This window comes from Xyrauchen texanus, chromosome 27 (assembly GCF_025860055.1).
Source record: "Xyrauchen texanus isolate HMW12.3.18 chromosome 27, RBS_HiC_50CHRs, whole genome shotgun sequence".
Lineage (NCBI taxonomy): Eukaryota > Metazoa > Chordata > Actinopteri > Cypriniformes > Catostomidae > Xyrauchen > Xyrauchen texanus.
Window position 1 is genome coordinate 27,777,928 of NC_068302.1, and position 27,979 is coordinate 27,805,906.

At 37.9% G+C, this 27,979-nt stretch overlaps 1 protein-coding gene across 1 annotated transcript; it reads right to left on the reverse strand.

Moving 5' to 3' along the window:
• Positions 1-1,422: 1,422 nt before the first annotated feature.
• fhad1 (forkhead-associated (FHA) phosphopeptide binding domain 1) lies at positions 1,423-27,231 on the reverse strand. Its single transcript, XM_052093876.1, has 28 exons — positions 27,152-27,231; positions 26,797-26,898; positions 26,422-26,628; positions 25,941-26,100; positions 25,312-25,397; positions 24,265-24,495; positions 22,619-22,742; positions 22,285-22,415; positions 22,072-22,140; positions 21,804-21,911; positions 21,645-21,713; positions 21,213-21,365; positions 20,847-21,042; positions 18,549-18,619; positions 18,283-18,381; positions 17,930-18,019; positions 17,385-17,736; positions 16,652-16,745; positions 10,195-10,301; positions 9,950-10,109; positions 9,787-9,880; positions 8,988-9,138; positions 8,770-8,867; positions 8,456-8,551; positions 7,456-7,682; positions 3,475-3,643; positions 3,321-3,401; positions 1,423-2,320 (listed from the first exon to the last, which is right to left on the reverse strand). The coding sequence occupies exons 2-28, from the start codon at positions 26,890-26,892 to the stop codon at positions 2,138-2,140; spliced, it is 3,702 nt and encodes a 1,233-aa protein (XP_051949836.1). The 5' UTR covers positions 26,893-26,898; positions 27,152-27,231; the 3' UTR covers positions 1,423-2,137.
• Between the last annotated feature and the right edge of the window lie 748 nt (positions 27,232-27,979).

A 27,979-nucleotide genomic window follows, 5' to 3' on the forward strand; every position in this document is an offset into this window, starting at 1 on the left:
ATTATGTAATCTACTCAGTTCTGACAAAACAGAGGTACTAATTATTGGACCAAAAACCTCTAAAAACCAGCCGCTAAAATATAATTTGACTCTAGATGGATGTACTGTTACATCATCTTCAACAGCGAAGAACTTAAGTGTTATATTTGATACCGATCTGTCCTTTGAAAATCAAATTACCAATATTTGTAGAACAGCATTCTTCCACCTAAGCAATATTGCTAAATTACAACACATGATCTCTGTTGCTGATGCCGAAAACAAATTCATGCATTCATGATCTCAAGACTAGATTATTGTAATGCATTACTGGGAGGATGTCCAGCAAGATCAATAAATAAACTTCAATTGGTTCAAAATGCAGCAGCCAGAGTGCTGACTACAACCAAGAAATATGATCATATTAGCCCCGTTTTATCATCATTACATTGGCTGCCTGTTAAATTTCATATTAATTTTACAATTCTGTTAACTACATACAAAGCTTTGAATGGTCTAGCTCCGCAGTACTTAAGTGACCTTCTGACATGCTATATTCCGTCACGATTTAAGATTGCAAAATTCTGGCCTGTTAATAGTTCCTAGAAATTCAAAATCCACAAAAACTCCTATCCCGAGGTCACCAGATCCGGCAGGATCCAGCTCCAGCTCCTTTTCTGCTTCGTGTTGCACTTCACTGCTACGTGTCACTGAGTGAATACGACTAAATGCACCCGGTGTGAGCCAAACATCACTTCAGTCTATTATGATGTACTTCAGAGGATGAACTGATGGACTTCAGAGGATGAACTGATGCCAACTCCAACCATAAGACATGGGATACTTCATATGCCATTACCTGAACCTTGGACTTAGGATAGACCTCACCGAAATGACCGGCCAGTTGAACTGCGATACACCTAACTGATCTCTGCCTGCATCACCTCGGTCTAATGATGGACTACACTCTTGAAATGGAATACATAGACTATCAATTAATTGCCAACAAAACAACTTCATCAGCCAACTAACAAAACAATGCATCTATGTGAACATCTGCAGTAAATCCAGGATGGACTTCAAAGACATTAATCTTACAGTTCAAACAAAATCTATGGCCCTCAAACACTGGCCCTTAACACTTACTTAGTTTAATCATTTTAAACCATGACTTGCACTATAAATAAGTAATATTGGAATTATATTCTTGATGTTAGCCAGAGGGGAACTGGCCCCCACAGTGAGGCTGGTTTCTCCCAAGGTCTTATGGGGCTTTATGTTCCTTGCCACATTCACCTTCAGCTTGCTAACTGGTGTACAATTATAATTTAATTACTTATTTTCAAACACAATTCAAAATCGTATTTTATCAAACTACACAATAATGACTCTAAGACTTTATAGATATTACAGTTTAATTTTCTGTTAATGCATGATTTTCTGTAAAGCTGCTTTGAAAAGATGTGTGTTGTGAAAGGCGCTATACAAATAAAATTGACTTGTCTTGACTTAACTTTGGATGCAGGTCTAGTCTAAAAATGTTTGTGTATGAATAGATGCAGGAAACTATTGAAATGGAAACTGTTCGGTTATTTATACAGAAAAGACAAATGATCAACACTGAATTGTCACTCTTCACCAAAAAATCGTGTATTGCACTTTTTAACTGTTTATACTTAATGTGGGTGTGTTTAGCTGTGTTTTAACATTTGAGGATCATTAAACTGTCTTTATATATCTGTGCCTATCTAACTGCAATACAAGTATACAAGTGCTGATATAGATGAGGATAACAACAAATTCAGAATAAAATGACTATTATTATAAAATATTATAGCACTATGCTACAGCAATCGTGAAGCCGCATTTACATGATTTGCGCACATCTAACACATCACAAAGGTTCTGCCCTATTCCAACCAGCATTCAGAATTCACACGAAGCTGTATAAAATGTCAGAATCTAACATCATATTGGTAAATGCATTTTAAATTAATCACATAGGTTAGCGTATTAATTCTGACAACTCAAGTTACTAATGTGACAGATCTTGGCAAAATGCATTTTCTCCATGAACCCAGACTTGATATCCCAGTCAACCCAAGTGTGATTAAATGCACGGTTGCATGATCAAAGATGGTCTTGAGCTGTGTCCATATCAGTGGGCCTCGGTGAGCATAGGGAGCTGTGAGATCTCTGGGGCTTGTAGAGAACTGGCCAAATCAGACACCATCGAACAGATCTGTTGCTCTTTCCGCCCTGCTGCTTTTTTCAGATTCTCCACCTTGCTCTCTCTCTTTTTTATCTTCCCCCATGAGATCTGTTTCTTCACCACTGAGACCTGTGTACACACAAACACAAACATGGTAATGGTATCAGATCAAGGGTCTAATGCCATCAGAAGAACAGAATCAGGTTGATGCTGATTGTTTTTCCATATGGGCTCAGGGTGAAAAAACTTGATGGGCCCTCTGTCACCCCCACCCTGCCACAGCCCATAAGAGCAAACTTAAAATACATGAAAATATAACGTTGTAATTTTTTGTGTACTCAATATTGCTATCACATGTCTAAACCAAGTTGGTCCTCTCAAGGCACCTTTTCACAAACTATGAGACATTCAATGTTTCGGTCATCCCTTTTTATACTTTTTATAATTATACTATCATTTAAGGGAATTTCACAAAATAGCTGGCTAGCCTTCATTCTGTTTGCTTATTCCAAAAGTCTGAATTTTCCTTCATAAAGCTAAATTTAGGAAAAACAAACTAATAAGTGTTACAGTGGGTGCTTTACCACAGCATGAAGATAGCTTCTCTGTTGGGTTGCATTTTTATGCTGTGCTATTTTGGCCAAAAATATGCTGTGTTGCTTCCACTCTTTACTCTCATTAAATGTTCTACGTATGTCTCTGACTATCACTGTGTCAGCAGCACTTTCCTCACATTAATATGGGAGAAAGGAGCCCATAATATGGTGAGGGTTTGAAATTAGTCATATTGCTATTTAAATGAGTTTTACAGTAAGGTGTAAGGCTTAATAGACATGGTGAATCATGTGATGTGACATTAGGCTTATGTTTTTTAGAATTTAAAGAAGTAGCCACTTTGGATGAAATGCATAGAGTATAAGATATCTAGGCATTGAAGAGTAGAGTTAAACAATTTGTTTGTTATTTTTATAATTTATCAAAGTCGCTTGTGCATGTTATGTTATGAGAGGGCTTGGTTGTTCTGGGCCCCCCGGTAAATGGGCCCCAGTGCAACTCCCAACATTACTGGTAGTTATGTCACTGATCAGGAAGCTGGTTCAAGACCAGTCCACTGGGACATTGAGTTTACCTTCTCATAGCTTTCATTTGGTATACAGCTGTGATGGCCCACTCTTCCAGTTCTTCTGTCTGTTCTCTCCATACTCAAACCCTATAGACACAGCTCTGTTACAGACAGTTTGCTAGGGGCGTTCTATCTTTGTGTGAAAGTGCGTGTCTGATACCCTATTATTTCTGTTGGCAACACTATGTTGTTGCTGGTTTCTTTGCAGCTGGCTGTTGCTGTCCTGTGGAGCCTGACGAAGCTGTTCAGTCTCTTGTTTCTGAGTCTCCAGCTCTGCCTTCACACTCTCAAGCTCGGTCTGCAATTGGTGCGCCAGCGCCAAGCTTTCTCTGGGGGGGGGTGGGAGAAGATACAGACTCACAAATATAGCAAGCAAGAAGAAATGGTATGCACAGGTACTTAATTTATATTTCTTACTTTTAGTAATCCGTTTTTAAACATAATTATTCATTTGTATCATATATACGTCTACCATTGATTAGAGTATGTTTTAGTGATGTATTGTGAAGATGATGATGCATGTGATGATGTATTAAGTGGTGAGCAAATGCTCTATAAACCACCTTCCAGACTAAAACATATGATGGGTCTGTTCCAAAACCTAGTGTGCCTCCTCCAGAGGCAGTATTTTAAGACATCATAGGCTTCCTTCCGACACGCATGCTGTTCCAAAACGTAGGTATCTTAATTATGCTGCCTCATAAGATACCTCATTTTGGAAAAATTTGAATATCGCATCATATGGGTAGTCATGTAACGCCACGCGAGGTTCGGACTTTGCTAGTTTAAATACTTTTGATTTAATCAACCAGTGAGATTCGATACACCCTGATCGTTATCTGTTCTAGGAAGACAATATGTCAAAGAATTAAAAATCCTCGGGCTCTGGAGACATTAAAAGACACTTACGTGCTCAAGCTGACACCCCCAAGCAGGCCGCAAGCCCGGGAGCCGATTTGGCCAGAGAAGTGAGAGAAATTCTGCAAGAATTGTTTAACATTTAGGCAATGCTGACAAAAGTCTTTGCTGACTTGGAGGATCTTGCTGTAATACATCGGCTGATCACTGCCATGGAGACAAAATTCACAGAGGTCAGTTGCTGGTTTGGGTTCAGAAGAATCTTTTTTGTCGACTGTGTGGATTATTTTGATGCACCCTAAATATGCAGGGAAGCTTTTGGCTAGATATATAAAGCAGAGAGAGTCTTTTTCTACCATTCTCTCAGTGAAATCTGCTGGTGGTCAAATATTTACAATGGCCATTGATTTTAATAATGCTTTTAAAGAATTCTAATTTGATCTGTGTAGTTCCACATCTTCTTCTACTCATGAAGATATTAGAAACTTTGTGGAACCATTAGAACTCGCTAAACAGATGGCTGAGCAAAATAATTCTCTTGATTCTGAGCTCTTGGGGGAGCTCGGCGAGGTAATTAAGGCCTTGCCAACAGACAAGGCTCCAGGACCAGATGGCTTTGCAACTGAATTTCTTAAGATCTTATACTGCAGAACTGGCTTCACCATTGTTAGAAGTTTATATGGTATGATATGGTGGAATGTGATTATCTTTTTAAGATTTTGGAAATATACGTGTTCAGAAATACTTTTAGTGGATGTATTAAGTTACTTTATAGACACCTGGCAGCAGTGGTACAAAAAAGTGTATTAATGTCAGATTATTTTACTCTGGATAGGGGCACCCGGCAAGGTCTTGCCCTGGCACCATTAGCAGAAAGGAAGATAATTTTCCAGGGGTGGTGGTGGGAGGTGTGGCGCATAAGCTTTTGCTTTATGCAGATGATATCTTATTATTCGTCTCCAACCCCACTAGATGTGTGCCTTGCCTCCACAGATTTATTCTTTCCTTTTCTAAGTTCTCAGGATACAGAGTCAATTGGTCTGAACCCAAAGCCTTGGCTCTGACAGCATACTGCCCAGCAATGGCTTTTCAGCCGGGCAACTTCCTGTGGCCGAAACAGGGCATTAAGTGTTTGGGCATTTTATTCTCAGCAAATTTGTGTTGAGTTAATTTTGACCCCTTAATAAAAAGGTTTTCAGGCGATGTGGGCAGGTGGGCTTAAATACATTTATCTATGATTGGGAAGGTTAATGTTATTAAAATGAATTATATTCTAAAATTCAACTACCTGCTACATTCTCTCCCTGTAGAGGTTCCCCTCTCTTATTTCAAGCAATTTGATAGCATAGCGAAGTCCTTCATTTGGAATGGTAATCATCACAGATTACATTTCAGTAAATTGCATAGTCCGATTGACAAAAGTGGGCTAGGCCTACCCAAGATTTTGTTTTATTATTATGCATTCGCTCTCAGAATTTGGCTCATTGGTCGCTTCCGCCTGAGAGAGACCATCCCTGGTTTTGTATTGATCAGGAAGTTCTTGCCCCTATTTTGCCATTGCAAAGCCTTTCTATCAAACTAACCAGAGAAGTTAAGTTACACCCCGTTTTTGCATTTGCACTCGGTATGCACAAAAGTGTCCAGAATGTTTAATTCAGACATGTATTTAAATGGTGTCTCAAGCATATGGCTGAACCCAAAATGATGTATTAATAAGTCCCCTTTCTGCTGGTCAGAGTAGATTGTGAGGAAGGTTAATACGCTCTGTGACCTATATGAGAGTGGAGTGTTGAGATCCTTTGAAAATGTGGTTCAATATTTTGGGATTTGCAGATCTCAGTTCTTTAGGTATTTATAGCAGCCCCTCCTGCTCTGTATTGTTTTTGGGAGTAGCAAACACCCCCCTAAAGCGGCAGATACTCTAGGAGTGGTGTTTCCTGCTTTTGGAAAAGGTCATGAGGCATCAGTGTATTACTCCATGCTAATTCAGAGTTTGGGGTATTGAGCTTTAACTGCAATCAAGAGATTTTGGGAGAAAGATTTAAACATGGTATTGGATGAGGAAGTGTAGGCTAGGATTCTAAAAAACATCAAGTCTGTATCTAGAGATGCAAGGGTGCGCCTTATGCAAGTCTTGATTTTACATAGATTCTATTGGACCCCCTCTAGATTGTATAGGCTTGGTCTTAAACACCCACCCACCTGCTGGTGATGCCAATCAGAAGATGGAGACACAACCCATGATTTTTAGTGGTGTTTTAAGATACAAGACTTTTGGTTGAAGGTTCAGAGTTTTATGAGTGGTGCACGGAGATGGGGAGGGTGGCAGCTTTCGTGAAGAGTCATGTAGAAGGCTGGGGATCTGGGATTTGTTTGAGAAGCATAGTTTTAAATGTTTATGAATATTATTTATTTTTATTTTTATGCTGCGTGTGTGTGTGTGTGTGTGTGTGTGTGTGTGTGTGTGTGTGTGTGTGTGTACTTATCTGTGACCACAGGAATGTTCGTTGAGGGTCAGGGTGGGGTTGGTGATTGGGGAGGGGTAATCGTTGGGGTTAAATGTTGATTCAGTGTTTATATATTTTGTTTTTCTTTGTTATCTGTACGAATCAATAAAAAATGTTAATCGGAATATAGCATCATATGTATTCTTCCCAAGGTAGGCCATCCTAGAATGCATTGTGATTATCTAGATGAAAAAATTAATCCAAGATGGTGGACGAAGCGAGAGAAATCTGGAATATAAATATATTTCTAATATATTCAACAGTGAAAAGTATTTAGAATAATTTTTTTTATGTCATAGAAGACTGACTATTTGACCCAAAATGTGTTACTGTGTGTATTTATGCTCAATAGAGTATTGCATTGTTCCTCTCGCATCACCTCTATTGAAATCAATTGCAAATCTAGTCTTGCATGCTCTTCCTGAGCGCGACACGTGCTATTTTAATGACATGAGGTGCTGTCACCTATGCAGAGCATTCTAAATCGCTCTCTTATGAGGCATCAATTCAGTAAGGATGCTGCCATAGAAAACAGCTGCCTATGTAGGCAGGAGACAGCAAGGTAGCTCACTAAGTTTTGGAACAGAGCCAAAATCATGGTGACATAATATATGTGTATCAGGGCTGTTTAAATCATGCTGTTCTTTTTTTATAATCTTCTCTCACAAATGGTTTGGCAATACAAATGTATCATTATTTGTCATGCCAATAAGCCCAACTGAAACACAAGGGAGGGAAATATTTGTTTTGAGTTTGTGTTGTACTGTTGTATGTACCTGTGTGTGTGTATCTCTCTCTGGTTCTCCTGCAACAGTAATTCTTGCTGTTGGCTATAGCTTTTCTGAAGATCAAGTTGGGTTTTCAAAAGCTCCAGGTCTGTTTGTCTCAAGGAGACTATGTGCTGTCTCTCATCAGGTGGGAGGTGCTTTAAACTAGCACAGCCTGACAGATCCCCCTCGCTGAGCTCCAGAGCTTCACACAGCACCTGTGCTAGCTCCAGGTACTAAACAAAAGACCAAAAATAAGTTTTGTAATCAAAGGTGAACTGTGTAATTTCTGGGCCTAAATAGTGACATTAACAGAATTGTTGTCAAACAGGTTTATAGAACACTTCCCCCATCCAGCATTGCTCATCAAAACAGATAGCCCTGCCCCAAAATCACGCTCAGGGGTTAATTTGGGCCAGAACGTCTGGGAGGGCATTCCAGCAACTTTGATTAAAAAATAAAAAATGCCAGCGTGCTTGTCAATCTATTCCATTTCTTTTATGTTCTGGTCCATTTTTTGTTTGATGATCAATTTTACAAATTCTGTCTCCATTTACACAAAAACATATTTTTAATAGTTCAATACATTAAGCCTCGCTCTAGTCAGTTACGGGCCCTGGTAGATGTGGCACATTAGAGACGGCACTAATAATGTTACTATTAAATTATAAAATATTATAAAGCTTTTTTGGAATCATGTCATGTTTTGTCTATGGCACTGGAATAACCGTCCAATTTTGGGGTTCTCCCACCTCCAAAATTCTAATTTAGCCCCTGCTCATGTCATTGGTAGACTCTGCTATAAGTATGCTGGGAAAGGAGAAAGGCTTTTAACACAAAACAAATTAAACATCACCTTTAAGACAAATTCACCAACGATAAACAAATGTTGGTGATTACATTATAAGAAACTCCGAATAGGGCACAATCTCAGGGCCACAGATGGCCATTTCACATGATTCTGTTTGCACACCAATGTACACACAAACATGTGTTGCGTGCAACTCACTGTTCTCTCGCTAAGCTCCAGAGCATCAGACATGTCCAGCCTGGCTGTGCGTTCTCGTGCTGCCTCTGTCAGAGCTTCAGGGAATGCTAAACCACTCTGCATTGAACAAAATTACCACAATTATAATGCAAAAACATCACAAAGCCAAACAAATACACATATATACATACATACATTTTCACAATCTAATCCCAGAGTCCTTAACATTCAAAATGTGACTGAGGGGATCATTTACATCTCTAAACTATTTTTGCCCTACTTTCACAGTCTGGTTGAGTTCTGTACTCAAAGATGTGGTTTGGTGAGGCTAATACCACAGAACTGTTGGATTCTCTCAAAAATGCAGATTTCTGTAGCCTCTCACTCTTCATCTCACCCCGCCTCTCTGGCTCCCCCTGCTGGACAACACGCCCTACACACCACACAGAAAAAGTGAGACAAATTGAATTCAGATTTACTAGCATACAGACTTGATTAGAGCTTCATTACATCATCAGTTTAAAAGAAAAATACCAAGGCTCATAAAACTTACTGGTGGGCCATTTCTGTTCTAGAGCTCTGATTCGCTCTCTCATGTCACGCAAACCTTCCTGCTGCTGAAGTATCACTTCCTCACGGCGATTACCTTTGTGCTTTGACCTCTGATGGATGAGATCATTAGGAGTTGTCATGAGTGCCACATCCTGAAAAAACAACATCCACCACTGTTAGCAAAGTGTCCTTGTGTGATATATGACGGTGTATGTATGGGAGTGTGCCTTGCTGTCTTTGTTGCCCATTTCTCTAAATGATCAGATATTAATGCTTGACATGTGAAGACAAACTTTCAATCTGAAAAATTTTCTCTCAGTTGGGTCAGAGACTGTAAAAAGAAAATGATATTGATTTCATAGTAGTTAAAGGCTGAATACAAAATGGCATACTGTCTCAAATAATATGTAAGACTAGTGTTAGTGCATCCAAAACCATAGTACAATACATTGTAAATTGTACAGTATGTTAAAGATCCCCATATGGCATACTATTTTTGAGGCATTCATCCACACATGCTTGTTGGGTTAATATTGCCTACAACCTATGTACTACGGTACAACAATTTGTGATGGAATTTTTTTACAATGCAAATGCAAGGCCGAAGGTCAATGAATGAAACTAAAATTGAAGTAATAGTGAATTTTAAGATAACTAATTTAGCTAGATCCAAATCCAAAGCATATTTATCTTGTAAGCTTGACTTGTTTTTGTATAAAACATGAAAGGGAACGTTGATGGATTGTTTATGTTTTATTTAGGTAAATGCTTTTTTTGTCATTGTTTGCTGCAAGTCTTACTTTAGTGTTTCTTGAGGTTTGAAGTGGAACGGGGCTTGTGTTCCTCATCTCTCTGTTCGCTGCTGCTTTACTTTTCAGGTCCTCCTCAATTTGTCTAGCAAAATGGAACATAAACTTACAAAGCACTGGAAATGTGGAAACATGTGTCTCTTTTTAGACATACCTCAGTTTTTCAGCCAGCTTTTTTGTCTCTTCCTCTTTCTGTTCCACCAGTTGTGACATCATGGTTAGCTTCTGTGTAAGCATGCTCAGTTGCATCCTCTGGTCCACCACTAAAGCTCTGTGAGTCTCCAACTCCAACTTCTGCTGTTCACTCAGCTCTCCTGAACAGAGAGATACAAGCTCAGAAACACAAACACTACCTGGCATACATACACTCAAATCAGCGGTGCTCCTGCAGTGTGGCACCTGTCATGTCAGATAGGCGAGCATGGGCTTGAGCCAGATCACAGCTTAAGGCTTTGATGATCTCATTCTGACTGATCACATCCTGTTGGGATGTGAGTAGAGATTTCCTGCAGGAAAGAAAGAGAGAGATAATCAGAAACTCAGTGACTTCTGAAACACTGTGATCAAGCAAAAATTCACAAAAATAAAAATATGGTAAATATTCAACAGCCATTTTCTCTACATAATAACTGCTGTTTAAATTCCTGAATTCTGTTCTTGCATTGTTCTCACTTCCTGACCTTTAAAATGTGACCTTATTACAAGTGTCCACTTTCTTTGTCATTTTTAGAATGAATAAATCTATTACTGATGTTAATAACCAGAAATATTCTGTGGTTATCACTGAAATATTATTATGGACTAAGAAGTTTTTAAGATTAGATTTTAATCTTACACTGCCTGATGTAAGAGATGTTTTTAAGGGAGACGTGGACTGTGTAATTAGTTATTAAGCAAGAGTTTCATGAATAATGAATGAATACTGTAAATAATTAACTGAATCCATTTTGCATAAAGGATCACACTGTATGGATGTTGTGCTGTTCACAGTGAGTGTGTGTCGCTGTGATGGAGAGCCTGCGAGTTGTTCTCCATCATAGGATTTTACTGTGTTCAAAGGACTTATTTATTGTTTTCCTCGCAATTTACAATATTTATTGGGGTTTCATTGTGCAAATATTTAATCCATCTATCAATTCAACTTCTATCAAGAGATTATGGGAGAAAGATTTAAACTTGGTATTGGAGGAGGAAATGTAGGCTTGGATTCTAAAAAACATCAAGTCTGTATCTAGAGATGCAAGGGTGCGCCTTATGCAATTCAAGATTTTACATAGATTCTATTGGACCCCTTCTAAATTGTATAGGCTTGGTCTTAAAGACACACCCACCTGCTGGCAATGCCAATCAGAAGATGAAGACACAACCCATGTTTTTTGGGGGGGGTGTTAAGATCCAAGAATTTTGGTTGAAGGTTCAGAGTTTTATGTGTGACTTATTGGGCACTCAAATTTCATTTTGCCCCAGACTCTGTATTTTGGGAGATGGGGCGGTAATCAAAATAAACAAATAAAAACAAATAAAAAATAGGGTCCTGACCAGTGTGATGACAGGCAGACAGATTATTTAAGGGGATGCAAGTCAGCTGAAGCACCCTCATCGTGTGTGTGTGTGTGTGTGTGTGTGTGTGTGTGTGTGTGTGTGTGTGTGTGTGTGTGTGTGTGTGTGTGTGTGTGTGTGTGTGTGTGTGTGTGTGAACATGAGGATGTTCGTTGAGGTTGGTGATTGGGTAGGGGTAATAGTTGAATTGTTGATTCAATGTATAATTTTTTCATTGAATCAATGAAAAATGTTAATAGAAAAAAAAAGAATCAGGAGGCGAGGGTTCATTTTAAGATAATGGTAAGTTACAATTACTTGTGGTGGGAAAATCATGTATTTAAACCAGCTGCCATTAGAGTGGGAAAGACAAGAACAAAAACTCTGGCCTCTAATGTTTAGGAATGGGAGTTTGGTAACGTTTTAGTACCTAAAACAGATCTAGATTTTACACTGTTTTTTTTATAAAAATTTTTTATGTAATCTTGTTTTTATGATTGTTTTTAAAACATTATTTATTTGCAAATTTTGCACCTCTAAAGGATTTTTGGAACAGCATTCCTTCTCTCTGGTGTGATTCTCCTTGTGACCACTCCAGTCCCTATCACAGTCGCTTTACACATATTAAAAGCTAAACTAAAGATAATTGAACAACATTTCTCCTAAATAAACAGAATAATATACAGCATTTGTTACTGGATTGAAAAGTAGGTCAAATGGTTGAAACTTTTAGAATTAGTAAGTATAGATTTAGTTAATGTTTACAAACAAAGGCACCACTCCACCACTTTCGCCACCACTTGCAGCCCAGAAAAGAGCTCAGTTCAATAGGTGCTTCACACAAATTTTGCTGAAAATGCCCAAACCATGTTGTTTGTGGGGTTAAAATACGCCGTTTCCTACAGAATACTGGAGATTTGTTCTTCTTTAAATTTCCATCAGGATCGTTGGGTCAGGAAAAATATAATGTCTCTGCTATATTAGACCCAGTTGACCGAGAAGTTTATAGCAGCATGCATAGCTCCAAAAAGGGGCATGAGCTCCAAATCGCCATTAAAGATATAGGGAGCCCCTAACCTTACCCTTTCCCTAACGTTAATCCTTTTGGAGTTGGCGCAAACCCTTTTTGGAATAACCCTGCCCTCTTTTGGAGATTCCGTCCCCATTTGGAGGTGTCCGGACTGCAGCTATACCTACTTGAGTTGACCCGCAGCTGCTGTTGGTGGATTTTAAGTTTTATTAATAAATCGCACAAACTCCATTCGCAAATGGCTGTTTTTCATTTACAAAGTGCAACAACTGTGAAAGATAAGAGGTCAAATATGATGATCCTATATGAACGAAACCCATGGAAAGTCTAACAGGAAGTCCGGGACTCACTATCACAGTACAGAGGCTACTGTTTGTGAAAGGATATGCTAATAAAAATAATGTAATTCTGCTAAAATGGTGCCTTTGTATTTATTTTAAGTAACAATTGCTAAATCGAAAATGGCAGTTATCAAGTTTGAGTAAGGAATATGATGATATTGAAGTCAAATGTTGTTATTTACTGTATATGAAAAAATATTATAGGCAGTAAAGATGTATATTGCATGTCTGATGGTAGTTTTAATTGATATATACCACATTTTCTAGCTTTAAAAGTGTGTTAAGCGTTTGAGGATGTGAATGTATCAACCTGTTACATGTCCGACAGTCATACAGGTATATTGAATCAAGTTAAATCTTGTTTTTCCTGATAATTCAGAAAGAACCAACATACTTTCTTCACTGTAAACCATATATATATATATATTCCTTTTTATTTACACTTATTAACATCTACAAACATTATTACATTATATAATGCTAAAAAAATTATTTAAACTAGCGCTGCTCATGTCCACCATTGAAATCTGATGCTCGAAAGAACCCGGAAGTGTGGTGGTCTGCGGTGTGATGTCATGCCATGTAGACAAACCCAGAAGGCTAATTCGCAATAGGTTCCCTCTAGATTTTCCTATGAATTTTTATGTTTTTTTTTTTAATATGAGTAAAATAAGTTCTGTAGAAAACTTTAATTGAAGATATGTGGGCATTTTGATCTACAACATAAATTACACATTTTCATACCTTAAATGTGACTTTTGAAGCTGCCGTGTGTGTGTGTGTGTGTGTGTGTGTGTGTGTGTGTGTGTGTGTGAGCGTGTATTTATCACTTTGTGGGGACCAAATGTCCCCATAAGGATAGTAAAACCCGAAATTTTTGACCTTGTGGGGACATTTTGTCGGTCCCCATGAGGAAAACAGCTTATAAATCATACTAAATTATGTTTTTTGAAAATGTAAAAATGCAGAAAGTTTTCTGTGAGGGTTAGGTTTAGGGGTAGGGTTAGGTTTAGGGGATAGAATATAAAGTTTGTACAGTATAAAAACCATTATGTCTATGGAAAGTCCCCATAAAACATGGAAACACAACATGTGTGTGTGTGTGTGTGTGTGTGTGTGTGTGTGTGTGTGTGTGTGTGTGTGTGTGTGTGTGTGTGTGTGTTTAAGTATGCAATGCAATATGCTTCAAAATTCACATTTGAGGTATGACTGTGTAATTTATGTTGTAGAACAAAACGTCCACGGATCGTCAAGTAATGTTTACCACAGACCTTGTTTTCCTCATTAATCCAATGTCATTATAAAAACCCATTGGAAAATCCAGAAGGAGCCGATGGCGAATTCTCTTACGGGGATTTGGACTCCAAGTTGAACAGCTCTATTAAAGAACACTACATTTATTTTAAAGGTGCACTAAGTTCTTGTTCATGTCGTCTTAGACCTACACTGACACCTAGTGGCCTGGGGTTGGTTGCACCAGCTATATGTTAGTTACAACTTAGCCTAGTTGTGGCGTAATTGGGCACTAAGTCACAATTTAAGCACTACTAAATATTTGAGCGTTGCACCATTTAACCCCATGTATAAACTAAATATTTACAGAAGCCTCCGACCAGGAGTAACAGATGGATGACATCAATAAGCTCATGATTTGGTTGACAGTCTTCAGTCCTTTTGACATACACTCACCTAAAGGATTATTAGGAACACCTGTTCAATTTCTCATTAATGCAATTATCTAATCAACCAATCACATGGCAGTTGCTTCAATGCATTTAGGGGTGTGGTCCTGGTCAAGACAATCTCCTGAACTCCAGACTGAATGTCAGAATGGGAAAGAAAGGTGATTTAAGCAATTTTGAGCGTGGCATGGTTGTTGGTGCCAGACGGGCCGGTCTGAGTATTTCACAATCTGCTCAGTTACTGGGATTTTCACGCACAACCATTTCTAGGGTTTACAAAGAATGGTGTGAAAAGGGAAAAACATCCAGTATGCGGCAGTCCTGAGGGCGAAAATACCTTGTTGATGCTAGAGGTCAGAGGAGAATGGGCCGACTGATTCAAGCTGATAGAAGAGCAACTTTGCCTGAAATAACCACTCGTTACAACCGAGGTATGCAGCAAAGCATTTGTGAAGCCACAACACGCACAACCTTCAGGCGGATGGGCTACAACAGCAGAAGACCCCACCGGGTACCACTCATCTCCACTACAAATAGGAAAAAGAGGCTACAATTTGCAAGAGCTCACCAAAATTGGACAGTTGAAGACTGGAAAAATGTTGCCTGGTCTGATGAGTCTCGATTTCTGTTGAGACATTCAGATGGTAGAGTCAGAATTTGGTGTAAACAGAATGAGAACATGGATCCATCATACCTTGTTACCACTGTGCAGGCTGGTGGTGGTGGTGTAATGGTGTGGGGGATGTTTTCTTGGCACACTTTAGGCCCCTTAGTGCCAATTGGGCATCGTTTAAATGCCACGGCCTACCTGAGCATTGTTTCTGACCATGTCCATCCCTTTATGGCCACCATGTACCCATCCTCTGATGGCTACTTCCAGCAGGATAATGCACCATGTCACAAAGCTCGAATCATTTCAAATTGGTTTCTTGAACATGACAATGAGTTCACTGTACTAAAATGGCCCCCACTGTCACCAGAGCTCAACCCAATAGAGCATCTTTGGGATGTGGTGGAACGGGAGCTTTGTGCCCTGGATGTGCATCCCACAAATCTCCATCAACTGCAAGATGCTATCCTATCAATATGGGCCAACATTTCTAAAGAATGCTTTCAGCACCTTGTGGAATCAATGCCACGTAGAATTAAGGCAGTTCTGAAGGCGAAAGGGGGTCAAACACAGTATTAGTATGGTGTTCCTAATAATCCTTTAGGTGAGTGTATATATGATGATGTTGCATAACACACGTTTAAATTTATGGGAGAAAACATTAAGTAAAAAACTTACTTCTTCAGCATGAAACCGATCTAACAGTGCACTTCCCTGTGCATGCTACCTGGTGTCAAGTTTCAGCATAGGAAATAGATATTAAAACGAATAAATGTCTATTTTTCCAGCCTGTTGTATTAGTACTTATTTATTTATTTGCCCCTTATATTTGAGATACAGTTATTGAATATTATTATTTACATCTAGGCTAAATATACCATTAATTAAATCTTGTTTCATTATGTATGAATTACGTATTATTTCAGTGGGGATATCATTTATTACAGCTGACAGTTACTTGAGCAAACAAGGTTTGAACATAAATCATAACAAGATCAAACTGAAATTCATGACTGTTTCACAATTCTGTGCACAATTTTGAGGGCTGCTTATTGGTTAAATACAGGTAAACGTCATATTATGCAACTACGCATTACTTTACAGAGAGCTTACGACCTACTAGTTAAGTCTTGCCTTAAGAACAGGTGGTGCAACCCAAATTAAACACTGACTTAGTAACAAACTAACAAGTATTACTATGCCCTATAGTGTGAACTTTATGTCTCAGCATAAGTGAGAACTTACGCACAGCTAGTGCAACCCTACTCTGGATGCGGCATCATTCAAACGCAATAGTTTTCAGTTTCTGATGCCAATGTAAAAATTCACACTTCACAGTCAACCATGATTACTTTTATCAATGAGTGAAAGTGTCAAATAACAGGACGTTTACTGAGATAAAGCGAGTAGTATTTGGCTGGTCATGTGAATTAACAAGGCAGCCCCCATGTGGGGACCCTCTTCATGTAGAATAAAACAGCTTTTATAAGGTTACTGATATGACTAGAGTCTTCATTTTAATGTGAGTTGTCATGTTTTCCTAAATATGTTTCAAAATTACAATTCATTTCTTAAGGAGTACTTAAAAATTACTTAGTGCACCTTTAAATTATGAGCAATGTGGCGTCAGGTCTTCAGTGGAGCTGTATTTTACCTGAGGGATGTTATGGTCTTTTCCAGTCCTTGTTCTTTTTCTGATGTGTAAGATGTGTAGTTGCTTTCAGTTTCCTCCACTCGCCTCAGCGCTTCTGTGGAAAAGTTCAACAAGGGCAAACATTAGCATGAGCAAAGTAAAAATACAGTATATTGGACTGTAAGACTCATAAAATGCTGTTTCTCGAGTTGGTTTCATTAAAATATCAGGTTGTCTGATACACTGCCTTCTATGGGTAAAACATGGAACTGCAGCTTGTCAAAATTATTTCTGTGAGTATGAGGAAATGTTGTCACCGCGCTCTCCCAGAAAGTTCAGGTGCCAAGGCCGAAAATTTTAATCACAAAAATAAAGGAAGGTCTGCTCTCTGAAAATAAGAGTCTTCATAAGAGTTATTTATTCTTTATATCAGGGGAATTCCCCTTATGTAAATAAGAGTTATTTATTCTTTTACATCAGGACCCCTGATGTAAAATAATAAATAACTCTTATGAAGACATTTTCAGAGTGCAGACCTTCCATTCTTTTTGTGAGTATGAGAAAACATTTAAAGGTGAAAGGTGTAATTTTTTCCATGTTAAAATACTTTAGCCTATTTTAGCTTAATATGCAGGGACACCAAAGTAATTTGTTGGTAGATAATAATAATAATGTTTGCGATGCTAATCCCTCAGAAATATAAAAGTAGAAAATTAAAACATTCTCTGTACTACAAATGAGAGTCTGTTCTCACCCTTGAGCTGTTCCTTTAGTAAGTCTCTCTCCTCTTCCATCTCTCTCCATCTTTCCTGACTCTGCTGGGCTTTATTTATTTGTGTTTCCATGGCAACGATGGTGAATGCATGCTGTCGCACCTGCTCCCTGTATTCCTCCACCTCCACACGGTGTCTCTCTCTCTCCTCTTCAGCTCCTCTCTGAAGGGCCTTCACCTCTTTCTCCTCATACTCCATCATCTTGTTCCTTTCATCCTCTCTGAGCTGTATTTCATGCAGCTTTTCTTTCAGCTCTGCCTCTTGTACCTTGGCTTTTTCTTTATCGGTTTGCCACTCAGCTTTGCGTGTCTCCATCTCTCTGCGCAAGGCATCCTGGGAAGGCAACAGAGTCTATAATGACAAATTATTGCAAGTGCCTGGATGCTACACAAAAAAAAACTCAGAAACCAGATTCAGGTAACAGATGCTCCTCCAAACACTATGTGAAGGGAGTTTAGGTGAATAACATTTCAATCCCAGCAACTTCAGGGGAAAATTTCAATTACATTCATTTGTTTTAACTCGCCTCTGTTTGTTGAACTGAGTGTAGATCAGCCTTCACCTCCTCCAGTTGCCTCATCAGTGTGTTTTTCAAGACACTCTGTGACTCTGCAGCCTGCAGCATTAACAGGTTTAAAAAATAAATCATATTAATTCAGTCTGTACTGAATTCTGTTCAGGAAATGTATTTAATCTGTTTGGAGTCCATTGGCAGAAACACTGTCAAGGATATCTGAATTTCTCTTGGTACTAGGATGAGTTTGGATTATAATTACAAAAATGGCAAAACGTTGAATGACAGCCTAAATGAGACCATCTCCTCAGGAGGTCTGGAGTGAAATTTGACTGCCTGTATTTTTGTGAGACAGGCAGCCGCACCTGTAGCCTCTCCATCTCCAGCAGCTTCTGCATAGACTCAAGTCTGCTTTGAAGATCTCTGCTCTGCATCTCTCTCTCTTGAAGCCTTTGTATCTCTGACTTTAGGACAGAAAAGAAATCCAAATGTCATAACATATCTCATGCAGTAAAGTTGGTTTCTTGAGAATCGAGAAATTACTTTTTTTATGAAATTCCATTCATTTGTATGCATTTGGTAGATGCCTTAATTCGATTTTGAAACATTTGTGAAATATTTGTTACTATACCTTTAGATTCCTGAGCTCTGATTGGTTGTTCTTGTGCTCCTGGCACAAAATCTGTAAGGCAGCTGATACTCCTGGAGACAAATGAATGCATTAGTTTATCAAACTTTTTCTACTTTTCATAAAGTTTTCCTCACTAATTAAATAAATACGATACAAATATGTTTTTATATGTTATCAATACTGAAAGCAATAGCTAATATGAGCTATCAATAAACTATGTTTTAACAGCATCTACTAATCTTTGTTCACGAAGATTACAATTTTACTAATACATCTTGACATTAAAAGTTGTATACATTGTTGTGACATTACTTAATGCATCATGTACTAACATCAATTAACAATGAACAATCGTAAATTGATGCACTCATGAGCACTTTATTAGGAACACCTGTACACATACTTATTTATGCAATTATCAAATCAGCCAAACTGTGGCAGCAGTGCAATTCATAAAATCATGCAAATATAGGTCAAAAGCTTCAGTTATTGTTCAACCATCAGAATGGGAAAAGAATGTGATCTTAGTGATTTCGGCCGTGACATTAGAGTACATTTATATCACAATAACTATACATATATCACAATATAGTAAATTATTTGGGGAAAATAAACAAAAATGTGTTAATATATTAAATAACTAGATTGAACTATTTTTTAATAATTCAGTCAGTTATTTAAATTCTTCCAATTACTTATATATTATTTTCACTTTATTTGGAACTTGAAAATAGTCCAAGTAAAAAATAAAATAGAATACAAAACACTACATTTAAATCATTCATTCCATATTGCTAAATGTCAAATTTTCCACATTTCAGTATGATATGTTGTTGACCCATATTATTATACCAAAGATCTTCCCAAAGCAATGCAACAAAGAAAATAATGCATAAGTAAAAAAATAAAATCAAAATCAAATGAAAATGAAAATAAACACTTTTTGCAGAAAATATCCAAAATTATGTAGACACTTCCTGCATAAAATAAATATTAAATAAATATAAACACTTCTTGCAAAAAACTAACAAAAAAACAACGTAAAAACAACCAAATATGACCAAATTAATGCAGTCGTTTGGCTTTACTAATATTATTTTGCGTGCTTCACTTGAGGTGGTAAAACAATTTGCTTGTATTAGGAGGTATTGTGCGAAACAGTTTGCAGATTTTCTGCTCTGTGTTGGCTTTTGTGAACCTAAACCACAGATGTCGCACCTGTTTTCATCACAAGTTCCTCTTCGTTTTTTTTTACTTGTTTGGGAGTCGTCTCATTCTGTGGAGATGTTTATCATGTTTTTTTCCTGGGTCAAAAATGATTTAGCTCTCATGTAAATACCTAAATAATACTGGACTGGACTCATGTGCACTTTCGTGCTCCAGAGATAGCGGGCACAACACACACACATGAGACACATGCGCGTGTCAGATGAGAAGCATATTAAGCACATAAGAAGTGCCTAACATGAGATGAATGTCATGGAATTTGCTTAGGTGGCTGGCAAAAAAATTCTAATGTCATGAAAACCCTGTCCATGTTTCCTAAATTCTGTCAGTCTCACATGAAGCCCTGTCCACTGATAGATACGCACATGGATATTTACATTTCACGATATACATGATATAGCGAAATCTCTGTTGATTGACACTTTATATCTTCTCCACGATATATATCGTCATATCGCCTAGCCCTACTTGGCATGATTGTTGGTGCCAGACGGGATGGTTTGAGTATTCGTGTAACTGCTGATCTCCTGGGATTTTCACGCACAACAGTCTCCAGAGTTTACTCAGAATGGTGCCAAAAACAAAAAACATCCAGTGAGCGGCAGTTATGTGGACGGAAACACCTTGTTGATGAGAGAGCTCAACAGAAAATGGCCAGACTGGTTTGAGTTGACAGAAAGGCTGCATTAACTCAGATAACCACTCTGTACAATTGTAGTGAGCAGAATAGCATCTCAGAATGCACAACACGCCAAACCTTGAGGCAGATGGGCTACAAAAGTAGAAGGCCATGTAGGGTACTTTATTAGAACCATAGAGTTCCTAATAAAAAGCTCAGTGAATGTAGAACCTAATTGTAAAGTGTTACCCCCAACTGCTTTGTAAAATCTTTCAAAACATCCATGAGCATGACTAAAATGTTTTATTTCTCTCGGAAGTGTGCTGAATTTCAAAATAATTTCAAAACGTTATATTCATAATACTATATAGTGAATTCAATAGAAGCACTTCAATTTTCAAGTCAAGTCCAGTCCTTTGGGATCACTCTGGTATTTTTCGTCTTTCTCTTACCTCCAGTATTTGCTGATACATCTACCCCTGCTGTCTGAAGCCTCTGAACAGTTGTATGCTGTAGTGCATGCAGGAGGTTAAGTATTGAGAGCGAATGCTCCTGAACCCAGCTGAGCGCAGGACTCAAACTCATGCCCTGCAGTGCAGATATTTCCATTTGCACTGCATCTGCCATGCATGCAGTTTGTACACGACTCTGCATACAAATGACATTAAAGAGACATTTTTTAACTGTAGAAAATGTTTGCATTGATGTAACTCAAACATAAAACATTACAGATTACAAAAGTTATTTTCCAATGTTATATTTACTTGATCTACAAAGAATAATCAATATTTTATTTTAACAGTACTGTCAACTCATACCTGACATTCCTCTAGTCTAGCTCTGAATTTCTGGGTCTCTTCTGACATTTTCCTCTGTCTCTCACTTTCCTCTTTGAGTTTCTTTTCAAACTCATGTGCTTTGGTTTTGTACATCTCCATTTGTTCCATTAGCTCAGATAAATAGTCCAACACCTCGACAAAAAAAATAAAAACATCTACTTACAACAGATCAAGCAGGTCTTCAAAATTTGAACATAACTGCAAATAACTCTTCAGAAAAAAATGCCAAAGATGGTTTGCTGGTCTCCCTGCCTGGACAGGCTGGTTTGCAGGTTTGCATCTTGGCTAGATGGGGAGACCAGCTAGGCCAGCAAACAAGATTATGTTGGTTTAAATTTCTTTCTGCAGCAGGGAAGTACCTCAACCACTGACATCAACCCTACGATATATCACCAATGATATACTCCTTACCTGTTGGTCTGACTCTTTGTCAGAGTTGAGTTGTGCAGCCTTGATGACCTGCTTACGAAAACTGTCAAACTTCAAAAAAATAAAAAAAACAACGTTAGAGTAATGGGTACCAGAAGAGATGCCATACCAAGTTGTTGTTCCAGTCAGTAGCTCACTCACGCATGACTGTGTCTGTTTGAGTTCTGCTTGGACTCTCTGTTCTCTCTGCTGTGTCTGCTGGTGGAGCTGCTTCAGTCTGTCCACCTCAGAGAGCAGAGAGGCCTGTTCCTATAGTATAATAAACACATGGAAAACAGAGTAATTATAGGCACAGTGGCCTAATGGAGCTGGGGATTGTGGGTCCCAACTGGTTCGTAGTTTATGAGAAAATCTGTTTACATGAATGTGCAAACATCAGGATTATGTGAGTGAGAATAAAAGTGCTCACTTTCTTGAGGGATTCTACATTGTTTTGCCTGGCAATAAGCTCATCATGATGCTTCTGGGTCTCTTTCAACTTTAAAAAACAATATCAAAGAGAGAAACTGTTATCTTTTTTAGAATGAATATAGTGGACCTGCTTTAAACAGTGAAACTGTGTCATACAAACACAAGCGCTGATCTACGCTTAGTGGCTATGGAAGAAGAGGGATGCTAGAACCTTGTCTGCCAAGTTTGTGAGCTTGGCATCTTTGTGTCTGAAATCTTGTCTGAGCTTGTCCACCTCAGCAGCTAGTTTCAGAGCCTGTTTCTCTCGAGCAGTTAGATCTCTCTGCAAACTGCTAACCAATGCTGGATCAGAATTAGAAATAAAACAAAGTGTTACAAAAAGTACTGTAATACAGTAATGAAAATTATCCTGTACAGACACAATTTTAAAATTGCCATAAATTAAAGGCAGTACATTTTGCATTAAAATGTTTTGGTTAGTGAAATATGACCCAAATATTTCTTGACTGTTTTGTGAGATTTACACATATATATCATCCTCATACCTGTCGATGAGTTATTTTCATTTCTCAGTTTATCCAGCTGTTCTGAGAGACTGCTGATCTTCAGGTCTCTCTTTGACACAGCCTGTCCAAGCATCTCTCCAGAACACCTCTGAAGCTCAAGCATCTATAACGTAGTTAACCATTAAGCTCTGATGATGTTTTCAAAGATTTTCGGTTTCAGTGATATGACAAAGCAATCAAAAGTAATAGCATTACAAAAATGTGTTTATCCTAGTGTCCAAAAACATCTCCAAGTGTCCAAAAGCCTCTCCAAACAAATAATACATAATTGCACATAAGAACTAATTACACATGCAAACACAACAATGACTAAATGTTTGCATAGCATGCAGACAGGAATTTAGTCATGAGATTTCACAGAATGAGTTTCACTCTGTGCTATTTGAGTAATGATTGAGTCTGTGTCATGTACTTGGTGCCATCTACTGGTGGCCATAAGTAGCATTCACCAATCACATTTCCCTCTGTCCAAATATGGATGACTTTGATCTGAGCCAATCTGATTGGTTTAGCGTTCCATGATGCTACATTATTTCCGATAATGTCATCTGATCCAGGAAAGCTAACATGTTTTCAGCCAGATTGCAAGATGCCAGATAGCCAGATGCCAGGTGCTCTGTGCAAATTGTGCATTGTGTCAGATATCTAAAGATCTATGCATTCAATTACCTTGTTTGTGGGCTCTTTTGAAAGATAATGGCCTCCTCCAAGTAATAGAATGTGATATTTATTTATTAGCGAAAATGCGACATATGAGAAACACCTATTCGCATGAAACATAAATGTCAAAGATATACAGTTTACTTAGCTATCCCTCGCTATATTTTTGTCTGTGAGTAAAACGAATATGTTGGTTGCATTCTACTCATTGAGAGCTTTCCAACAACATATTACACATGGCTATTTGATGAGTTTGATGGTTTTGCTGATTTCAATAATATGTACAGTGCAAAATTATTAATAAATTATCAAAATGGAACACTGATTATCCAAGCTAAAAGCATTAAAGGCAATACAGTATATATCATGTATTTAAACAAAGTGACAGCAATATAATTATTAATTATCACATTAAACTTATTTGTTAATATGTATTGTTTCTGGGTTACAAAAAATAAACAAATACTTTCCCTAGTGAAGAAAGCACAAATAGTTTTAAATAAATAATGAAATTATACAAAACATAATGGTGTATTTTAGCCCAGTGGCCTAATGGATAAAGATTCTGGAGCTGGGAATTGTGGGTTCAAGTCCCATATGTGTCATCCCTTTAATAATATGCATCACAAGTGAAATGAAGTTACTGCTATCACAGTCTTATTCTCCAGCAGAAATATGGCTCTTAATCCCAGATTTACTTTCTATTGTAGTGCACTATGAATTCTGTTGTATCAAAACTCTCTGTTACATTACATGAAAAAGATGCTTGTATTTGGTTAGCATGCTAGCATATGAAGAGGTATTCCTCTACAGTATTTACACACCATCTCCTTCAGCAATGTCCCAGGTGGTACGTGAACACACAATTCCTAGCTTCAGGGACCTTACCCAGTCAAATAACACAGAATTATACAGATAGACAGAACAAAAACAAAGAAACCAAAGCAGAATCTGATATAACATACCTGATCTTTTAGCTGTTGTATCTGATCTTTTTTCTCTTTGATGTCACTCTCCAGGCAGCGGAGTCTGTGCTTGACCTCTGGATCAGCCTGCTTGCTCTGAGACAGCTGGAGCTTGAGAGCTGACACTTCCTCCTTAAGGGCCATGATAACATCATCTTTCCTCTGAGACTCATTCTCAAGGCACACAGGCACATGATCAAGTCCCTCTCCCGGCCAATGCAACCACAACTCCTGATGGAATATTTTTTTTAAACTTTACAATAAAGTTGTATTTGTTAACATTAGTTAAAAGTGATATATGTAAGATTGACAAAAAGTGTTTAAAATAGGTACTGCCATCCAAATTCAAAATATTGGAGAGTTGTCTGCCCCACCCCAGACTCGAAGCTCATGTGGGTTGCCAGAATGAGCAAAAATGTCTCCAATATTTATCCTTGTTTTACTACGCCTCTGGTCATGGTGGTTTTTAGAAGGATGGCGAGGCTTATTTAGGTTGGGTGGAATCTGTTATCTCTGATCTAGTTTGTTGGCTGTAGCATTGTTATCGGAGAAGCCAGTACTTCAACTTAGCATGTTTCCTCATTTTTAATGACATATTTTGGTCCTTTTATGATTTAGTACAGTAAAAAATATTAAATATAGCATCTTTAACAACATTTGTTAACATGAACTAACAATTAAAAATACTTTTACAGCAATTATTAATCTTGGTTAATGTTAATTTTTAACAAGTTGTATACGCTAACATAAATGCATTATGAACTAACATGAACTAACAATGAACAATTGTGTTTTCATAAATTAACATTAACCAAGATGAATAAATGCTTTAAAAATATATTGTTCATTGGTAGTTTATGATACCTAATGCATTAACTAATGATAACAAGTACAAACTTATTGTACAATTTTACAGAAAAAATACAATTGGAAGATTAACACCAGCAGTTTTATGGCCTTATAATATCATATAATGTTTTATGTCCATATAAAAGTCCCACAAAGGAAGGCTAGAGGGAAGTATTTAAAACAGGACATGGCACTCACCCTTTTCAGTGGCAAGAATTGGATGCTTTGAGAATTTTGAGGTACAGTCTTACTACATCCTCTTCCTGTGTTACCACTCCAACTCCCTGCAGTCAAGTCAAGATATTAATTGTCATTTGCACAGGGTAACAGGTTACCCTGTACCATAAATGTTTTACTTTGTGTGTCCACCTGATGTTTAGCCATTAACATATAATAGAAAAGTAGACAGTAGAAATTATAAATTAGATATTTATAAATTAAATATTAGAGACTTAATGCTGAAAGAAAAAACTACAATAAGCAAGAAATGTCAAATATATATAGTGTTTATTCTAAGGTATAAATAGTGTTTATTCTATGGTATTTGGATACTGCAAATCATTTTGTTCAAATATTATGCTAATATGCAATATATGCCTAGTATAAAGCAAAGTAAAAAGCTGTAAAAATACACAATCCACATTCCATGTTCTGTTTTAAAATAATGGAAATTATAGCTTGGACTCATCTGATTTTCATTTTCATTGTCTCAATCTCAAATAAACCAAATGTTCCTTTGGAATCATACATTTAAAAATGAAGTAATTCAACAAAATATACAACAAAAATATAAACACAAAATAATATGTGCTGACAATAATTGTTACCTGGTCTGTTTGAATGGGTCCTGCGATCAGGTGTAACGTGACACCGTTTGGACCCGGCGCTCATGGGCCGTGGTCTGGTGGGAGGGTGGGGTGTAACAGAGGGGGTCCGAGCCCGTACCCAGGCCTGGGGAGTGGGAGACTGGGCAGCGAGAAGAGGAAACTGGTTGTGGAGTGAGATGAAAAATAGTGAAATTATTTTCACATTAAAGCAGCAAAACATAAGTACCAGAAATTGGTTGCAAAGGAGAATTAGCAAAATAATGGATCTGTATGTGAGGATGAAAGAATTAATTTAAATTCCCCCCAAAAAATGGCGGAGTTTGCACATTTCAGGTCTAATTTCTTTGATGAGATAGCCTATTAATTATTTATATTAATAATTATTCATTAATAATTATAATACCTATGCATTTGAACTTGAACTTCAAAGGTGTAATACATGTAATCACATGCCTATGTTTAATCATATCATAAATATTACTGGTTTCTCGCTGTCAATGGAGAGCTCATAGGTTGATCCTCCGTAGCCAAAGTGAAGCTGGTCTCCCTGAGAGAGTCGCACAGTGGCATTGTGTATGCGACAGTCATTGACGTAAGTGCCATGAGCAGAGTTCAGGTCCCGAATAAAATAGCAGCTCTCCGCTTCACACCAGTCAATAGTAGCATGAAACTCTTCCACCCCACCATTCTGAGCAGAACAGAATAGACAGACAGAGAGTGCTCTCCAGTCAAATAGACATAATCCAACAGTGACATGTCCAACAAGAGTCAATACATGTCATATCAGATCATATCTCTGATTAAAGAATATAATCGCTAAACAATGAAAAGTAATTATGTTAGTGAAGTGACATACCTGAAGACAGAGATCAGAGTCCTTGTGTCTTCCTATAGAAGTGCTTTTAGGCTGGAGTTTAAATACCCAGGTTAAAGTTTTGAGGTAGCCCCTCATTTCAGCCTATTGGGAAAAAATTATTCACTACTACAGTAATGATATGTTTCAAGATAGAAACAAGTCGTTTTAATAGTTGAATAATACATGTAGTACATGAACTGACTGCAGCCTAAACCTGAAGTGCACAGAAAAAACTTTGTTGACTTGCTGTCTCCATTTTAAAATCTTTGATTAGCTACTAGTGTACAAAGATTTACAAAGCACCAGCAATTTAAAAGATGGATTTTAATGATCAACGATTGTCTTGTCAGCTCACCAGTTATAGTTTTCATCTGCATTTGTCCAAACTCTGTGTATTACCGGGCCTCTTGTGGGCATGTTGCTGTCACAACCTGCACTGTGCAGTAGGTTGTGTATGAGTGCCATGGTAACGTTGTGACCAGTAGAGCCCCGCCTTCAACACCGAGTCCATTAAATCTTCCGCCGGGGACGGAGCAACAGTTCGAGTTCGGGACACAAAAAAATGAAACAAAAACGAATTGTAGCGGTAGTGTAGCGGTTAGCGCACTGCGCTACGAACCTGGCGTGTGTGTGTGTGTGTGTGTGTGTGTGTGTGTGTGTGTGTGTGTGTGTGTGTGTGTGTGTGTGTGTGTGTGTGTGTGTGTGTGTGTGTGAGCGTGTATTTATCACTTTGTGGGGACCAAATGTCCCCATAAGGATAGTAAAACCCAAAATTTTTGACCTTGTGGGGACATTTTGTCGGTCCCCATAAGGAAAACAGCTTATAAATCATACTAAATTATGTTTTTTGAAAATGTAATAATGCAGAAAGTTTTCTGTGAGGGTTAGGTTTAGGGGTAGGGTTAGGTTTAGGGGATAGAATATAAAGTTTGTACAGTATAAAAACCATTATGTCTATGGAAAGTCCCCATAAAACATGAAAACACAACATGAGTGTGTGTGTGTGTGTGTGTGGACCAAATGTCCCCATAAGGATAGTAAAACCCGAAATTTTTGACCTTGTGGGGACATTTTGTCGGTCCCCATGAGGAAAACAGCTTATAAATCATACTAAATTATGTTTTTTGAAAAGGTAAAAATGCAGAAAGTTTTCTGTGAGGGTTAGGTTTAGGGGTAGGGTTAG